We start from the raw sequence: 20,653 nt of genomic DNA on the forward strand, positions 1-20,653 counted from the left end.
AGTAAATATCTCTGGAGTGAGCATTGCGTTCTGCGCATGTTGTCAACATTAAACCAGGATTGTCACGTGATCTCGGGATTTTGCTGTGCCTGTGTACTTTCTGCAGCGTTTGAAGTTTATAATACCAAGAGTTTTTGTTGTGTTTCACCGTTTGTTGATAGTGTAATAGCGATGGTGAATTACGTTGTTGCTACAGATGGAGAGAAAAATATGTAAAAGGAGGGATAGTAACTTTTCATGGGTACATTCCATATAGCTCTAATTATAGTTTTCATTTTAGTAAGAGAAACTGTATACGTTTAAAAATTTCGAGACGCATTATAATTAAGACTTGATTCTGTAGACCTATATTTCTACGATTTTATGACTATATAATAGATATTACGGCTCGTACAAAAGCTTACAAACAATCGCTTCCTCTCGTAAATTTGCTAGTGGAACAGGAAAGGGAAAGGTTAGTTGTTTCAGTAAATACTATCCTCCATGCATTTATCAGTGACTTGTCAATTATGTATATAGATTACTCCGTCTACTATTTATTTAATGAACTGGGAGCAAGTACTTAAAATGCGTTCAATAAATACCTCAAAGTGCCACCAGTAAGAAAAATTGTGCTTTAGGTCGCAAAAACGAGAAAATAAATACGCAGAAATACAAGAAAAAAAGGACAAATTAGCAGGGATATAATCACTAATGTGTGGTAAATTCGGTGTTTCTCGGACACTTGCGAAAGTACTAACGTACTGTCAAGTCGTTTTGCAGGACTATCATTGCAAAAATGTACTTCAGGCTCTGTAATACTATAAAGTGCGGTATCATACCAAAAACTACCAAAGATCGAGTGCATCTGAGCTACACCTATTGCAAAGAAGCTGAATGTAATATCACTTGCCCTTAAAAGTTACGTAGCTGGTTTATTCCCGGTATCAAATGGATACTGTTAAAATGTCTCCGCAACATATATAAATAATCCACGACTCGTACGAAAAGAATCCGTCTGTACTAGGGATGTAGTGACATTCTAAATATACGGGGCGCTATACGAACAAACACACGACGTCCCGAGATCACGTGGCCAGGCCGGCAATGTATGTTGACAACACAAAATCTGTTCTGCGCATGTGAGTGCTCACTCCAGAGATATTTACTCTATGACACAGGCCTACAACGCAGATGAAGCTGACGTGTTGCAATTGTCCATCCACGACAATGAACATGCCAACAGGAAACACGTTTTATCTGGTTTTCCGTTAATTACTACATAGAAAGTATGTCATGTTCCTAATTACGGCTTCAAATAACTGTGAGGTGCTATCCAAAATTTTCAGGACTGGTGCTGCCATCTGTTGAAAACCTTACCTTTGGACTAATGGTCACCATCACCCTCGAAGTAGTTCCCATCCGCACGTACACACCGGTCACAGCACTTCTGCCTCTGTTCAAACGTTTTCGGGAAGTCCTGTTATTTGAGGGTGTTTATCACCGCCAGCGATGCTTCTTGAATCCTCTCTAGAGTGTCGAACCGACCGCCTTTCATCTTGAGTTTCGGTTTTGAGAATAGCGCGAAGTCGCAAGGTGCCAAGTCTGGCGGGTACGGTGAGTGGGCTGCAACCGCCATTTTGTTTTTGCCAAAAAGGTCCTGGTGAGGAAGGACGTGTGACAGGGCGCCTTGTCGTGATGCAGCAGCGAGTTCCCTTGACGCCAAAGCTCGAGTTGTCATCGCCACACGTTTTCATGGAGCCGTCACAAAACGTCACAGTAGTACGCGGAATTCACTGTTTGGTTGGGTATCAAAGAAAACGATGATTATACTCTTCACTTTGCTCTTCACCTGTCTCGCTTCTTTTGGGTCTTGGAGAGCCCAGGCTCTTCCACTGGGCCAATTGATGCTTTATCTCTGGGTCATGACTGTAAATCCAGCTCTCGTCGCAGGTGGTAACCTGTGACAAGAAGGTTGGATCATCAGATGCGCTCTGACGAAGGTCCGTGCCAGTGTGCGATTTGCAGGGGAGGATGGGGGGGATTTTCCCCCCTCTGCATCAGACCATACCCTCCTCTGGCTTTAGTTTATGCATCCCAACCTAGGATGTTTATTTCCCACGCACTGGAGTAAAACTTTACATATAATTTAAATTTGTGGAGCCGAACACTGATAGTTTTTAATACAGTCTTACTATTAATATGTTTGCTTATTAATTTTGAAAAGGTGTTATGTAGTAGTTAAGCATTTCAAAACATTTAGAACTAAATCATCATTCTCATGCTGTCATTGCTGCTCTCGTCTAAAGCCGTCGGCACACGGACCGTGCATCCGAACGTTGAACGTTGAGCGTGCCGAGTTTCTGACGTCATAGCGTGGAATAGCACGTTCGGGAGTCTTTCCGAACGTGCAGAGCAATATCTGGCATGTCAGATATTCTGAGCGTGGGTCTGAGCGTTGACCAATGAGATGGCACAACGCCACCTACGTCACACGCACGCCGTCTTCCTTCAGTACAGAATTGTGAGGCGCCATATTGGCGTTCATTTCAAGCCTATATGTATATATGCCGTTTCTGTGCACCAGCAAATTGAGAATCATTGGAAAGCCCGTTGTTAATTCTGTGATTCGTTCCAATAAAATAACGAGAAACATCATATTCATGGCAAAAGAATTATTGTAACTTGCGTATTATGAGAGTAGGCTATTTGAAGGCAGTGACGCAAGGATGATCCACCCAAAACGCATTGTTCTTGTACAATTTGTTATAATTAAATTTCAATTAGTAACGTATCTACGATAACGTTTTCTGCAACGGGTAACATACTTGGATTAATTGCGAGGAGTGTCTGCGTGTTGTTGGATTAGCGTAATGAGTAGCGTAACTGTCTGGTATTTAGTTGATAATTGGGGCGGTGGTTCGCTTCTTGACACTACCGTATTTCATTTCTTAACATTAGCGTTTTTATTAGGTTCTGATACTTCATTATTAGTTTAATATAAGTATATACTATGATATTTGATATTATGTAAATATAAGTTCACCTTTTTTTGAGGGGTGCCTTTGTTCGATTGGCTTAATCTACAGGACAGCTTGCGCTACTTCCATAAAGATATTTTGCTCCTTTTCTTTTTCGCTTCGTAATTCACATGTTGCAAAGATTCTGCTGTTGGGTAGGAACAGTGATTGAGTAAGACTGACCTTGGGGTTTTAATAAAATGCGGGAATGATGAAATAATGTTTATCTTATGCGGATAAGTATTCCAAATTTGTAACACACTGTTTGTAATGGAACTTTTATATGTCTCTGTCCTTATTGATTGGACATGGTACTTTCCTTTTCGTGGACGATGGAGGAAATGTGCGTTTTAATAGTGCTAACGTGGGAATTTTACGCGCGCCCGTTGAGTAAACAGTGTGATTTACGAACTAGAAACATCGCTCAACTGCCGCTGGAGTGCGTTGCGATCGCGTATACCACGTTGGGGCCCACGTACCGTATGCACGAGTCGCATCGTTCCTGAGTGTTCAGCAGCACGTTGAACTTGGCACGCTCAACGTTAACGTTCGACAGTACGGTCCGTGTGCCGACGGCTTAAGGTGCGTCATCCGTTTACTTGCGAGCTTGCGGGGAAGTAGTGTGGCAGTCATACCGCAGCAGTCGTACGGCAGAGTCGGGTGAGCTGGGGGCTGAAAATCCCACCCTGGGCCCTGACAGAGGGTGGTGACCGGCCCGGTACCTGTGCGAACATTTACCGTTAGGCCAACTTTGGGCAACGGTATGGCGCGGACTAATGCGCCTGGGACGAAAGCACACATTACTAAATAACCCACCATCGTCTGCTTCCAGTTCCTAGGATACTACACCTGCATCTACATTTATACTCCGCAAGCCACCCAACGGTGTGTGGCGGAGGGCACTTTACGTGCCACTGTCATTACCTCCCTTTCCTGTTCCAGTCGCGTATGGTTCGCGGGAAGAACGACTGTCTGAAAGCCTCCGTGCGCGCTCTAATCTCTCTAATTTTACATTCGTGATCTCCTCGGGAGGTATAAGTAGGGGGAAGCAATATATTCGATACCTCATCCAGAAACGCACCCTCTCGAAACCTGGCGAGCAAGCTACACCGCGATGCAGAGCGCCTGTCTTGGAGAGTCTGCCACTTGAGTTTATTAAACATCTCCGTAACGCTATCACGGTTACCAAATAACCCTGTGACGAAACGCGCCGCTCTTCTTTGGATCTTCTCTATCTCCTCCGTCAGACCGATCTGGTGCGGATCCCACACTGATGAGCAATACTCAAGTATAGGTCGAACGAGTGTTTTGTAAGCCACCTCCTTTGTTGATGGACTACATTTTCTAAGCACTCTCCCAATGAATCAAAGCCGCATGGAACTTCCGACACTATCTCCTGGACTATTTCGTGGACTTTCTTTAAATACTCTTCTCTTCCACCACCGTTTTCATTTTCTTTGGTTTTCATTTCCGTTGTTAGCTGCATGTGCAAGTGCCAAGTAGGCCGCCGCTGCGATCACTTTATCATCCTTTATACTGCAAGACCGACACACGTGTGGCACAAATTCTGTTGCTTTGGTATAAATTAACCTGCCGCATGCAACATACGCCGCAAGATGTTGCCTTTTGTAGCATGCTACAAGCCGACGCACGCCACATTTCCGTAGCATGCCGCAATGTTGCAAGACGTCGCCCCAGCGTAAACGAGGCTTTAGAGCCAGGTCTGCATTGTATGGTGGATGTGATGTGTTGCGTGCGAAACTGAAACCTGCAATCAGATCCAAACGTCGTGGAAAACTGTGAAGAGGTGTCATCCTGCAGCAAGATAACGCTCGGCCACATTCTGCCAAACGGACAGCCGACGTATACCTGTATGTAGATGATTTTACCTATAATGTACTTTTAAAGATATAACAGGGAATGGCTTTTCTGATAGTGCATACGCGTGAATAGTGAGTTTCGGCATTAACATCTATTTATAAATAACTGTTTAACCATGGGTAACGCCACGGTCCAAGCTAGTAACATATGTAATTATACTATCCCCTTAAGACATCCCCCCCACTGGTAAAAACACAAATCGCACACTGGTCCGTGCAGACTTCAACACGCTGTGCCATCGTAAAATCGCCACACACCAAACACAGAGTATTATGGAAACCACTGTGGACACGCAACATGTCCTCCCAGCTGAATAACACTCCGCACACTGACTCACCAGCTATGCAGCTCTCGTCACCTAGCGGTGCGCTTTCCAGATGGCAGCACCAGTCCCGAAAATTTTGGATTCCACCTCGTATTTTAGAAAACATTTCTGTAATTCGGACTGGGATTTGCCGCAGTTGGTCCTAATCTGTGAGTTAGCACTACAATTTGTCCACTAACGTTCACGTTCAGGAATGGTCTTCTGTCTGGCAGAATGAGAGTTGTTTGATAAGTCTGGTGAATTTGCATGAAAGACTGGAACAATTTTGTTGCACCTTCGTGGTTGGTAAGCTTGATTGTTCCAAGGATCGTATAAAGAATTTCAATGATGTACAACGTACAGTTCATTATTGACAGCCGTCTGAATTGTTCAGTGGGTCGACAGCGATCAAAAATGTAGGGAACAGAGTTTCGTATGTTATTAAACATTTTCATTTGTAGGGTTGGACTGCCGCACAGATCAGCACATAACTGGATGAAGTTCACGCGGACTCTGCACTATCATTGAAGACGATTTACTTTTGGATTAAAGAATTTAAACGTGGTCCTGGGACCTCTGCTGTTCCTGATCTATATAAATGACCTGGGTGACAATCTGAGCAGTTCTCTTAGGTTGTTCGCAGATGATGCTGTAATTTACCGTCTAGTAAGGTCATCCGAAGACCAGTATCAGTTGCAAAACGATTTAGAAAAGATTGCTGTATGGTGTGGCAGGTGGCAGTTGACGCTAAATATCGAAAAGTGTGAGGTGATCCACATGAGTTCCAAAAGAAATTCGTTGGAATTCGATTACTCGATAAACAGTACAATTCTCAAGGCTGTCAATTCAACTAAGTACCTGGGTGTTAAAATTACGAACAACTTCAGTTGGAAAGACCACATAGATAATATTGTGGGGAAGGCGAGCCAAAGGTTGCGTTTCATTGGCAGGACACTTAGAAGATGCAACAAGTCCACTAAAGAGACAGCTTACACTACACTCGTTCGTCCTCTCTTAGAATATTGCTGCGCGGTGTGGGATCCTTACCAGGTGGGATTGACGGAGGACATCGAAAGGGTGCAAAAAAGGGCAGCTCGTTTTGTATTATCACGTAGTAGGGGAGAGAGTGTGGCAGATATGATACGCGAATTGGGATGGAAGTCATTAAAGCAAAGACGTTTTTCGTCGCGGCGAGATCTACTTACGAAATTTCAGTCACCAACTTTCTCTTCCGAATGTGAAAATATTTTGTTGAGCCCAACCTACATAGGTAGAAATGATCATCAAAATAAAATATGGGAAATCAGAGCTCGAACAGAAAGGTTTAGGTGTTCGTTTTTCCCGCGCGCTGTTCGGGAGTGGAATGGTAGAGAGATAGTATGATTGTGGTTCGACGAACCCTCTGCCAAGCACTTAAACGTGAATTGCAGAGTAATCATGTAGATGTAAATGTAGATGGTCGGACAAGCACCGAAGACGAAGCACACTCCGGTCGCCCAGTTGAGGTCACCACAAAAGGAATGATTGATAAAATCCATGATATGCTAATGCAAGGCCGCACAATAAACATTCGTGAGATTGCTGAGACTTTAAGCATCTCAACTGGACGATTGCGTAATATCCTGCAGCGAGAATTGAGTTTGAAGAAGCTGTGTGCGAGGTGGGTGCTGCAATCGCCCGCATTCGACCGAAAGCGCATCCAGTACGACGTTTCAGTGCAGTATCTGGCGATTTTTAATCTTAATCGGCAAGACTTTTTGCACCGACTTGTGACTGTTGATGAAACCGGATCCGTCACTACACACCATAGCAAAAACGGCAGTCAAAACAAAGGATAAGTTCCGGTGAAAGTCCACCAAAGAAGACAAAGACCATTTTGTCGGCTGGTAAGGTGATGGCCACTATTTGTTGATATTCCCAAAGTATAATCAGTGGCGACTGCTATGTAAGAGCACAAGAGCACGTGAACAACCTAACTTTTGACACCTTGTGGATTTATTGGTTCTTTTCTTTGAATGCTGTTAAATTTAATGTACATGCGGTAATCTGAAATATGTGGTACTAAATCTACCGCACTGTGCTACCCATTGCACCACTAGACTCTGTGAAACACTGCATCAGGGTCGTGAGCACACCTACACTTGTGCACATTTTAAGCAGGTTCTGTGTATGCGCAACTGGGGTGACGTAATTGCCTTACAGGCCAAATACATACGGATTTGATCATCTGCAAGGTACGCCACTACCAGTTTACGTCAGTGCCATGAGGTGGGTGCACACTGCAGCAGACTTTCACCTACTTTTGCCATAATTACCGCTAGGTGGTAGCACACTCCACAGATATGCAAATTCACACACTATATGCTAAAATTAGATCGGACACCAATATATGTTATGCACTCCTGGAAATGGAAAAAAGAACACATTGACACCGGTGTGTCAGACCCACCATACTTGCTCCGGACACTGCGAGAGGGCTGTACAAGCAATGATCACACGCACGGCACAGCGGACACACTAGGAACCGCGGTGTTGGCCGTCGAATGGCAGCATTTGTGCACCGCCGCCGTCAGTGTCAGCCAGTTTGCCGTGGCCTACGGAGCTCCATCGCAGTCTTTAACACTGGTAGCATGCCGCGACAGCGTGGACGTGAACCGTATGTGCAGTTGACGGACTTTGAGCGAGGGCGTATAGTGGGCATGCGGGAGGCCGGGTGGACGTACCGCCGAATTGCTCAACACGTGGGGCGTGAGGTCTCCACAGTACATCGATGTTGTCGCCAGTGGTCGGCGGAAGGTGCACGTGCCCGTCGACCTGGGACCGGACCGCAGCGACGCACGGATGCACGCCAAGACCGTAGGATCCTACGCAGTGCCGTAGGGGACCGCACCGCCACTTCCCAGCAAATTAGGGACACTGTTGCTCCTGGGGTATCGGCGAGGACCATTCGCAACCGTCTCCATGAAGCTGGGCTACGGTCCCGCACACCGTTAGGCCGTCTTCCGCTCACGCCCCGACATCGTGCAGCCCGCCTCCAGTGGTGTCGCGACAGGCGTGAATGGAGGGACGAATGGAGACGTGTCGTCTTCAGCGATGAGAGTCGCTTCTGGCTTGGTGCCAATGATGGTCGTATGCGTGTTTGGCGCCGTGCAGGTGAGCGCCACAATCAGGACTGCATACGACCGAGCCACACAGGGCCAACACTCGGCATCATGGTGTGGGGAGCGATCTCCTACACTGGCCGTACACCACTGGTGATCGTCGAGGGGACACTGAATAGTGCACGGTACATCCAAACCGTCATCGAACCCATCGTTCTACCATTCCTAGACCGACAAGGGAACTTGCTGTTCCAACAGGACAATGCACGTCCGCATGTATCCCGTGCCACCCAACGTGCTCTAGAAGGTGTAAGTCAACTACCCTGGCCAGCAAGATCTCCGGATCTGTCCCCCATTGAGCATGTTTGGGACTGGATGAAGCGTCGTCTCACGCGGTCTGCACGTCCAGCACGAACGCTGGTCCAACTGAGGCGCCAGGTGGAAATGGCATGGCAAGCCGTTCCACAGGACTACATCCAGCATCTCTACGATCGTCTCCATGGGAGAATAGCAGCCTGTATTGCTGCGAAAGGTGGATATACACTGTACTAGTGCCGACATTGTGCATGCTCTGTTGCCTGTGTCTATGTGCCTGTGGTTCTGTCAGTGTGATCATGTGATGTATCTGACCCCAGGAATGTGTCAATAAAGTTTCCCCTTCCTGGGACAATGAATTCACGGCGTTCTTATTTCAATTTCCAGGAGTGTAGTTATACTGAGAGATAAATCTATTTTGTGGGATTCTGAATGAGATACGGTACATAAAGTTTTGGATATTATCATAGAGTAATCCATTTGAGGCGCTGAGAACCAGAAAGTGCATCATCGTCAATTGTGAGACTGCAGCATTTATTCGTGCTTCTGACATCTGTTTATGCTATGGTTTATCTATACTGGAGGCCCACATTGAACATATATTTGAACACTCATGAAAGGCTGTCTCACTGGTTTCTCTGATATTCACTTAGTTGGGGGGGGGGGGGGGGCGTCAAAGACAGTGTGCTTATGTCTCTCAGCGCCTCATTTGTATTGTACAACGGTAATACCAAAAATAAGGTCTCCAATTTTTTATAAGTACAGAACTCTGTTTGTGTGGCAGTTGGTCACACTGTTATGAAGAGTGCTTCACGCGTTGTGTGTAAACATGCGCACGCCGCGCTGAGGCGCTCAGTCTCGGCTTGGCAGCCGTTGAGAATGGAGCTCCCGTTGGATGCTACCGCCAAGTGCGAATTGCGCTCAGTTATTTGGTTTTTGAACGCAAGGGGCACTGCTCCGATTGAAATCCATCGACAATTGGCGGAAGTGAGTCGTGCGTGGATGTCAAAAATGTTCGTAAGTGGTGTAGAGAGTTTGCAGCTGGTCGGACCGAAATTCACGACGGCCCTCACGTCACAGAAGTGTGGGACCTTGCACGTGCGCTATTAGCGCTGATTGGTGGGACGACACCAGACAATGTGTCAATCGACTGGTTCCTTACCCCTGATATTCAGACCAACCCCCGACCACGACGTAACGCAATGGTGTGGCTCTTGGGCCACACCATTTTCACGATCTATGACCTTTCCCTCACCGATGCTGTCTCTTTCATGGACTACCTGTGGAGCCAGCATCGCCTGGCGGAATCTGACCGGAATTATACCACTACTTTTGCAAGATTTCTGAAAGTTGCAATGGTTCATGGTTATCACAAGGTGTTCCGGGTTGACCAAGGCACCTCGTCCAGGAATTGCCTGAGTTTACCCCTGGATCTATGTCACTCGGACTTTCAAACTACCCTTGACTTGCCTATACCCAAGATTTGACATTAGCCTTCTGGGCATCACTAGAGTCGACTGTTCTATGATACTGATAATATGGCAATTGGTAACATGGGAATTGTGTGAACCTTGTATGAAAAATTATTGGAAAATTAGAAAACACGTAATCTATCTTAGAGGATTATTACTTCGTTAATTCTATGGGCGATGGGATTATCTCGCCAGTTTCGTTTTCATTTGTGTGTGCTGCCGTCACAGTTTTTAATTTGCCTTCATTTCTGTCTTTATTTATTTCTTCCTTTTTAGTTTCTAAACTCATCACTTGCTTCACACCTGCAGAGAGAGGTGTATTTCTGAGTAGTGTGTCGTCGCCCCCTGAGGCATAGCAGAGTATTCCTCCGCTTTTATTTTCGGTTTATGGCAATAAGTCTTGCTATTAACAGCGCCCTGCTTTGTGTGCTGCGTCGACACTAGAGGATGGCGGCATTTTTGGAGAGGAAAAGGTAGGGCTATAGGGGAGGAAGGAGCCCCCCCCCCCAAAAAAAGTGTAGTATCTGTTCTTATCAGCTTAAAAGAAAAAAAAAACAAAGGAGCGGGAGACCTTCAGTTTCTGAGGAGACAGTGTTGAATGTTGAGCAAAGCATGCGTAAAGATCGGCGTATCACCCTGGATGGTCTCTGCACGTTGGTTCCTGAGGTTTCCCGAAGCACCGCTCATAGAATAACGGAAACATTGAACTAGCGGAAGGTGTGCGCAAGATGGGTGCCACGCATGCTGACTGAGGACCACATGCGGAAACGAGTTGATGCTTCCCGCGCATTTCTTCACCGCCTTGCAGCCGAACAGGACAACTTTCCGCACTCAATTGTCACGGGTGACGAAACCTGGGCATACCACTTTACACCTGAGACAATCACGCCAGTTCATAACTTTCTGAACAGCATGGCGGCGAGCTGGTATGACACGGGCATACAAAAACTGCCACGGCGCCTACAAAAATGCATCGACAGAAATGGTGATTATGTCGAAAAATAGCTAAATGTTCAAGCTGTAAACCATTGTAGAAAGCCGGCCGAAGTGGCCGTGCGGTTAAAGGCGCTGCAGTCTGGAACCGCAAGACCGCTGCGGTCGCAGGTTCGAATCCTGCCTCGGGCATGGATGTTTGTGATGTCCTTAGGTTAGTTAGGTTTAATTAGTTCTAAGTTCTAGGGGACTAATGACCTCAGCAGTTGAGTCCCATAGTGCTCAGAGCCATTTGAACCATTTGAACCATTGTAGAAATAAACAGATCTACGCACTTATAAAAAAATAGGAGACCTTACTTTTGGGATTACCCTCGTACTCAAGTGACCTTGTTTATTACCAGACTTATCCAAGCAAACTCGTATGATTCGTTTTCTGGGTAATTGCCAAGAATGATTGCTTATCGAAATCGTGGGGTCCAAACGACACATATCGAACGTGCGATCGTAAATAGATCATGTGACTCTGGCGTTATTAGTATGTTTACGGTGGTCGCTACAGAACGACAAAAGAAGAACGTTACAAAAGTAATTGTAATTGCAAAGGAGACAATTACCTCACTCGTCGTTGGTCTTATCGCCCTGTGAAAGTCCATTACGGTGGTCTGGATGGGTAATTTGGAAGAGTCGAACCATGTATTCCTCTTGATACTCGTTCGTTTCCGCACTGTCCTCATTGAAATTGTAACAGTATTTCAGCATCGAAACTGTTATTACGAAGTTTTACACACTTCGCACCACCACAGTCTACACAGTGCCTTCTTTCTTCGCTCGGTAGTACTCCATACTTGCGACAAAAAGTCGAACAGTTTTCTGCGCTGGATAAACATGGAATTAGATTCTTCCATGTGAGAGAATCCGCCGTAGAATCATCAAGAACACCGGACATCCCACTCACTAATGACATAAATCGTCTGGGTTTTCCTAGCAACTCACAAATAATTGGCGGAGGGATGTAATTTAGAGCAAGTAAGGGAACGACGGAAAACAGATAAAAACGACGATCACAAATAATTGATCACAACGCCCGCCACCGGAGTCACATGATCGATTTGCGATCGCACGTTCGATATGTTCGTTTGTTCCCAGCAACGTCGATAGACAATCATTCTTGGAAATTACCGTTTTTTGTGTAGAACATCAGATGGACTTATTTTCGTTTTACGCAGCTTATAAACCTTTCGTACTATGCAGTTTTGATCCCGAATGCAATGCGCAAATTGACATTCGTTTTGTGATCCCTGTTCTCTCCTGAGAGACGTTTACAATGCCCCCGTGAAAAGTCTAACGGGTTGCAGCGCATCCAGGCGATGGAGAAATCGCCGTGCATGTCCGCTTGGGACGTGGAGTCGGGCTCGGCCGGCCAACAGTCCGGGCAGCAGGCACAGGCGTCTTCAGCTGCTGCGAGCCGGCGCAGCTCAGTCGGGTCCGTACTGCGCATGCGCGGCCGACCACTGCTGCAGACGTCTTGGCGGGACCACACCACGGGCCGGGAGAAGGTATGCTCACATTCTCTGCAGTGGATTAGATTAGATTAGATTAGATTAGATTAGATTAGATTAATACTAGTTCCATGGATCATGAATACGATATTTCGTAATGATGTGGAACGAGTCGAATTTTCCAATTCATGACATAATTAGGTTAATTTAACAACATACTTAAGTTAATATAACAACTTTATTTTTTTGTGTCTTTTTGTTTTCTTTATTTTTTTTATTTTTAATATTTTTGTTTTTTTTCTTTTTTTTCTTAATTTATATCTAAAAATTCCTCTATGGAGTAGAAGGAGTTGTCATTCAGAAATTCTTTTAATTTCTTCTTAAATACTTGTTGGTTATCTGTCAGACTTTTGATACTATTTGGTAAGTGACCAAAGACTTTAGTGCCAGTATAATTCACCCCTTTCTGTGCCAAAGTTAGGTTTAATCTTGAATAGTGAAGATCGTCCTTTCTCCTAGTATTGTAGTTATGCACACTGCTATTACTTTTGAATTGGGTTTGGTTGTTAATAACAAATTTCATAAGAGAGTATATATACTGAGAAGCTACTGTGAATATCCCTAAATCCTTAAGTAAATGTCTGCAGGATGATCTTGGGTGGACTCCAGCTATTATTCTGATTACACGCTTTTGTGCAATAAATACTTTATTCCTCAGTGATGAATTACCCCAAAATATGATGCCATATGAAAGCAATGAGTGAAAATAGGCGTAGTAAGCTAATTTACTAAGATGTTTATCACCAAAATTTGCAATGACCATGGCTGCTGCAATGTCCATAATGGCTGTAACATAGCACTTGAACTTAAATGACGACACTGACAGCGCTGTTAATCTGGATGGTAAATAGGTTGGAAAGTTATTTATTGTGTTGCGAGAAGTTGGATGTGCTCTGCCCCCTACGATTCTTTCTCGTGTGCGTGATTTGCAAGGCCAGTTGGAACTCTTTATGTCATAGCAAGCAAGAGTGGGAAAATTGGCAAAAGAGAACTACAACTACAACTATGGTATGAGCACTGCAATAGTTGGCCAAAATAACTTGGTTTAGCTTGATTCGTGGTCTGTGTAGAAAAATCATACTCATTTAGAGCAAACTATCCCAACTGAAAATTGGGAAATACGGAAGCGTCCGATCCCGCCCATCTGCTTTGACCCATGACGTCACAGATATGGCGGAAACGACAATAAACCACGATTCCAATATGGCGCATATAAAGTCGTTACGTAGACATTATGAGGACGAAAATACATCGAAAAACACACACACACACACACATTTCACAAAAAGCCTAATGACACTAACGGGACAAGCGCGGGAAATAGGGGGCTTTTGGGTGGGGACAAACTAAATATAAACAAATTTAGACACCCACCGCCATACAAAACGACGAAAAAAACGACATCACTAAACTCGCCAAATACCACTAAACACAATATCATCTGGAATCGGACACTTCCCTTGACCTATATAGCTCAACAGCAGCTCCCGACCCCATAAATACGCAAAACGACGAAAAAAACCGACATCACAAAACTCCCCAAATACCACCAAACACAATATCTTCTGGAATCGGACACTTCCCTTGACCTATATAGCTCAACAGCAGCTCCCGATCCCATAATTGACCTGTTATCCTTACGACATCTCCACATACAGACATCCCTGGTCCAAGACGCCGGAACTTTAAGTAAGCCTCATTTCTTCACGACATGCTGAACACTTCACTACTTCATCCAAAAATCCGAATAATTGAAGAAATTTTATTAGAGACAATGCACTGTCCCCCATCATAGCCGACAACCGAAAACTGTTGACCCCGTCAGTCATATCCATACCTACCAAAGACATAAAAAAAGCAATTTACCAAAATTCACACACGACGCCACACTCGCAAACTAAACCAAAAACATCACCTAACACACCACCGATCACATCAAAACGACACCTACATACACGCCACTCTCACAAACTAAGTTCCGTGCCGTCGTGACGACACACACCACAACAGCCTTACGTCACGGGTCAAAGCCGACGGGTGCGATCGGACGCTTTGGTTGACCCAAAAATTGTGTGACATTGCAGTTCTTCCCACCTGGAATCATGGAACAATTCCAGCCTCTTGATATTTCTTTGTTCACGGCCATAAAACACATTACCATACTCTCTGCAACGACACCTTAAAGGATAACCAGTTTCATGGTAGCTGGAGAACAGATTGTTTCACGTTCAGTTATGCTATCACAGTCCATCAGTTCAATCACCACATAACACCAAAATGATTCTATATGAACTCTTTAAGAGTGGATACATAGCTGAACATACTGCACGTTTTGTAGCTACCAAGGAGTTCGCCTTCAATCTTGATGGTGCGAACCTTTGTAGTCACCAGGGCACATTATTTTCCATTTGGTGTTCATAGTGCAAGTTAATGGTTTGTTTTGAACATTTCTTGAACGTTGATGAGGTCAATTTTGTGAGGTCAAATAAATACATCCCACAGAAGATTGATCTCTGCACCTCCCAGACACTCATTTCCCGTCACCCTCATGATGCACATGGCCAGTCCTTAGCAGCTAATATTTTTCCCGTTGTAATTGTTCATTACTTTCAAATGAGCCTGAAGAACTTGCGACCTCACACTCAAGGGGTTCCTTATAACTTTAAGAAGTCAGCTGCATGCAGAATATACAAAGCAAGAGGGTTGATTTATTTAATTCTAGCTTGGAGACCAGAGTAAGTACCAGTCATATCACTTGCATTGTCGTATTTGCATTTTAAGGTGTGATGGTGCAGGGAATTTGTGGCTTCAGTTCTTGTGACATTACAAAAGTGTAAATAAATTTTGGATGAAAGGAGAGGCGGAGCTGCAGGTCACAGGTGGTGTGGACAGATTTAAGCAGCCCACTGAAAAGATATTTTAGAAACAAATGAACTATAGAATGTGCTGTCATCACATACCGCTTCTGCTCTCCAACCCTTCCCCATCATTCTGTATTGGAACGGTTTTCATAATTTGAGTACCACCCAGGTGGCCAGACTGGGCAATATCTTACCATTTGGACAAATAATGATAGAATTTTTAGCAGATTTTTTAAAGAAATGTAACATTCACCATTTTGACTCTATTTTTGTTGATCAACAAGACTTTTGGGTGACATACACAAACCCAAGTGTATTTTTATGCACTGATATTAATGTTATTTGTAATACTGTATACCACTCCACATCCTCGTAAAATATTGAAGTATTGCAACCCCAAATAATGACTACAGTGCTAACATTAAAATGCTGTAGGTAGGTAATTATACTATTTCAGTAAAGCATCCATACGAGTATCTTTAACTTACCATAACAAGAGTGGAAGAATCACAATCAGTTTTCCTCTTCTTTCTTGTTACAAACATATACAAACTAAAAAACTATCAGAATAGAGCACAATACAAAGACAATAAATTGCAGTACTTACATTAAATTCATCTACAAGTAAGAACTAAACTGATTAACAAAATAACAACTGAACTCGAGTAAGGCCAACAATGTACAACAGTTGGCGACAGACTCTCGCTCCAGATATTAAAAACAAATATGATAACCATTCCTCCTTTAGGGAGCATCTGAAGCAATTTCTTCTGGAAAGGTCATTTTACAGTTTAGAAGAGTATTTTAGCCACAATGAAAAAAACCACCTAGGTGTATGGACCAGATATTTTGAGTGTGATACACCATAGTTTAAGTCTGAGCAATGATGTAGGTACCATACCCATGTAACATTCATAGTCATTTTCACTGGTTTTTAATTTGTTTTCACTTTGTATGTGTAATGTTTGGTGTAATCTGTCACTCTTATGACATTTGTGTATAGCAAACATGTAGTATTACTTTTGTCTGATTGACTGCTTTACTACTACCTTCGTATTGATTGTTTACTGACACACTCTATATCCTTGTGCGTTTATCACAGATGGATCAATGGAGTAAGAAATAAATAAATACAGTAGGGAAAGGTGATAGCCAATAGTGCAATTGATATCTTAAATCTGTTGATGACCTTGTTGAAGGGGGTGATCAAGAAATTACTGTTCGAAGGCTGTACAGACCAAAATTGGTATGTCACTCAGGCAAAATCATCTGTGCATTGACACAATGATCCCATTGACATATCAGGTTGAAGACACCTTTCTGGTAAAACGCTGTGTCCTGCTGTGTGAATAAATGCGCAACTGTATGCTGTATATCCTCATCTGACAGGAATAATTGACCTTTCAAGTTCTTTTTCAAGGGACTAAAGACATGGTAATCGCATGGGGGAGAGATCAGTACCACAGGGTGTGCACTTGAGTGTCTCCCATTTGGGCAGGTGTAACTTCTGCAATGTGACATTTTGATATAGGGACTAGCATTATCATGAAGCAGCAGCGCCCATTGTCAACCACTCCACAATGGTGGTCTGTGACACACATTCTACTCCACACACATTCTTTATTTTCTGATGGATGCCAAGAAGAGAATAACAACACATTGGTCCTGTTTGGATCATTTCATAATATCACCATAGTGCACATTTCCGTATTTACCACATGCATGTCTGAGTGCCTTGCTCACATGTCGATGGGTATATACCCAATTCGGGGTCACTCTGTGTTGCTGCAGCAATGCCTGCAAGTGGAAACTCTCTGATGGCTCCTTACATATTTCCATTTCACAACATGGCAACTAGGGTAATTTTGTTTAGGTGATGGAGGGGTCCAGACCTCTTGGATCCCCCCTTTGGCTACATCCTTGATCCCACACACTTGAGCAATAGTCTAGAACTGGTCACATGAGTGATTTGTAAGCAATCTGCTTTGTAGACTGATTGCACTTCCCCTATATTCTACCAATAAACTGAAATCTACCACCTGCTGTACCCACAACTGAGTCTTTGTGATCATTCCATTTCACATTCCTACAGAATACTACACTCAGGTATTTGTAGGAGTTGGCTGATTCCAACAGTGATTCATTGACATTATAGTCATAGGACACTATGTTTTTTCATTTTTTGAAGTGCACATTTTACATTTAGGAACACTTAAAGCAAGTTGTCAATCTTTGCACAATTTGAAATATTTTCAAGATCTGACTGAATATTTATGCAGTTTCTTTCAGATAGTACTTCATTACAGATAACTGCATCATCTGCAAAAAGTCTGAGGTTACTATTAATATTGCCTGCAATGCCATTAATATACAATATGAACAACAAGGGTCCCAACACACTTTTCTGGGGCACACCTGAAGTTACATCTATATTTGATGATGACTCTCCATCCAAGATAACATGCTGCATCCTCCCTACTGAGAAATCCTAAATCCGATCACAAATTTCACTTGGTGCCCCATATAATTGTACTTTTGACAATAAGCATAGGTGCAGTACTGAGTAAAATGCTTTTCAGAAATCAAGAAATACTGCATCTACCTGTCTGCCTTCCCCCACAGCTTTCAGTATGTCATGTGAGAAAAGCGTGAGTTGCATTTATGTGATCAATGTTTTCAGAATCCACATCAGATGTCACGATGTAATGTCATTACTGAAACAAAACCTGTCCGTTTCTCTTTGTGTGACCATATCACTCATGGAATTTGAGCTGATTGTTACCACAGTTATTCATATCAATTTCATTGTGAGTTTAGTTCACATTCTCTTTTTAAGAGTTGTGAATAAAATATTTTAAAGAAACAGTGTCAGCTTCAACCAGATAAGACTGACTTATTTTTGTTTGTATTTTAATGAAAACAGTAATTAATCACTTAATTATAATCAAAGTACATTTATATGATAGTTTAAAACTTTTTATTTGCAAAGCTTTTGAAAAAATGGCCCATTCTTCTGAAATAACTTCAGCTGAATTAATATTCACTTAACACATTGTCAGCATTTAATCCTCAGATCAATACTGTCTTACAATTTTGAATAAAACAGTATGAAACAAGAAAGATGAACTGGTACACTGAATTTAATGATTTTTATTTATTTATTTACATTGGTGACAGTGACATCGTTTCTTCTTTTCCAAAACAGGATCCAGAGGAAAATCTGCAATATAATGTTCCAGCTTGTTATTTATATAATCAGTTTTTGCCATTGTAGATGGTCTTCCTCTTTGCATAGCAACACCACATTTTGGTTCCAGAATTGCAGTGACAGGTCTTTGACGAAACGTCATGTGGGCCAGTTTACCAGCATCTTTGCTGTAGAGGTGCCATGTGTTCTGCTCACTTTACTGACAAAATGTGCAATGATGGGGAGATGCCATTTCTTACCTCTGACGTGTACTCTATAGAGTGAAATATTTTGATCAGCTCTATCAGTTCAACATATAAACTTATTGCAATGGTAAATGAGTCTTGATTGTTGAATTGTGATCCATCTTTCCTGCTGATATGAATATCGCATTACTGGATGAGTTGGGCTTATAATATCAAAGTTAGTTGCCATTGTTACCATGTTGTTATCATCCCATGAAGCCACTAACATGCTGACTGAATTCTTAGATCTGAAGTCAGCTGTCCCTCTAGGTTTCTTTTCCATTTCTTTTCCCTTCTGTAGATTACAATCTTTACCAATTTGGTTGGTTCTTATTGCACCTTTGGCCTGGATATTTCTTAGATGCAAGTTACACAGAAGATGAAATAAGTAAATATTTTATCAAAATACAGTCTATACGGCAGCTCTTCCAGCTGGTCAACATATGTCATGGCTACTCCATATCCAAAATCATTGTGTGCATATTTTTCTGACAATGTACCAGCTACTTGGTATGGTTCCAGCCATATCAGATATCAATTACTTCACTCTACACACCAGAACTTAAACCCATATCTTATAGGTTTGCCTTGAATAAACTGTTTTGCTCCTTACACCCAGAATAAGGAACTCTGCTTTTGTCAACTGAATGGTTTTGCACGTGAGGTGTATGTTCTCTGCATTTTTCCTTTATCAAGCTTATAAGAGGCTGAACCTTAGAAAATATCTCAGTACCATCAAGTTGATCATTGTAGCAAATGTAAGTACTTGACATAACGAACTTGAAGCGGTCCCTGGATATTGCATTAGAAACTAAAATGTTGTGTACATCAATTGACATCTCCCAATACATGTCTTTCCCTGACATAACCACTAAGAAGCAAACTAGCTAAAAGCACCTCACTTCCTTTTCAGAACAATCTCCAAAACTGTTCTTTGTAGCAAATTGGTTGGTGTATTTCACCATCATTCTTATAACATCCCTGTAAAAAAATAGTTCAAAATATTATAATGGTGCACTCAATGAATGTTTTACAGTACTCATTTGTGGACATTCTTTGTTTGTAGGTGGAAGTGTCTGTTATACCCAGTTGTACTTATGAGATGTTTTAGTTGATTTTCTTCATTTTGGTGTGGCTGATTTTTTTGGTGTGCATAGGACACTGCAGCAGTGGATGTGTAAGGCAGCAAAGTTAAACAATCAATACCCCCATAATTTGTCAAAATTGATGGCTTCAGAATTTTTATATTGTTAGACATATCCTTATCACAAATTGTGGCTGAAGCTTTCAACTGACTTGCTGGAACATTGTTAATATTTGGTGCTTCTTCATGATCAGAATCTTCATCTGTCAGATCATCTGTAGCACTCATGAGTGCTACAAAAGCAACATCCAAACCGTTTCCAGGCAAGTCATCATCAGTACTCTCCAGAATTTCATAAAGTTCATCCGATATCAACCATTCCATGCAAAAAAACAAAAAGTCTAGGAAGTGTAAGTTTTTGCTTATATCATCATTACCTTTAATAGTGTTTAGTTCTTACTACTGCATTTGATTTTCATATAATGAAATAATACCAATCCTATTGAAAAAGTGTGGCTTACAAACCAAATGTTCACAAGCAGAATTTTTATATTGGTTTTTAGTGAAACAACAAAACGTAAATTTGGTTTCTCGATTCTGATACAACAAACAACAAAAATTCAAAAATTTGAATGATGATAAATATGCATAAGAGTGTATTATCTAAATGTTAGTGACTTAAAGCAGAGTACATACTTTTGTTCTTAAAG

At 42.6% G+C, this 20,653-nt stretch overlaps 1 protein-coding gene across 5 annotated transcripts in view; it reads left to right on the forward strand.

Annotated features, from left to right (window-relative positions):
- LOC124622161 (glycine receptor subunit alpha-3) overlaps positions 1 to 20,653 on the forward strand; it is a 588,708-nt gene that overhangs the window by 558,018 nt on the left and 10,037 nt on the right. For 3 of the 5 annotated variants that reach the window (XM_047147803.1, XM_047147804.1, XM_047147801.1), the window contains one exon: positions 12,363 to 12,563. In XM_047147803.1, the coding sequence (XP_047003759.1) occupies positions 12,363 to 12,563 (201 nt within the window). The remainder of the gene's footprint in view (positions 1 to 12,362; positions 12,564 to 20,653) is intronic. The other 2 variants (XM_047147805.1, XM_047147802.1) reach the window with 1 other exon arrangement.

Source organism: Schistocerca americana, chromosome 7, assembly GCF_021461395.2.
Source record: "Schistocerca americana isolate TAMUIC-IGC-003095 chromosome 7, iqSchAmer2.1, whole genome shotgun sequence".
Classification (NCBI taxonomy): Eukaryota; Metazoa; Arthropoda; class Insecta; order Orthoptera; family Acrididae; genus Schistocerca; species Schistocerca americana.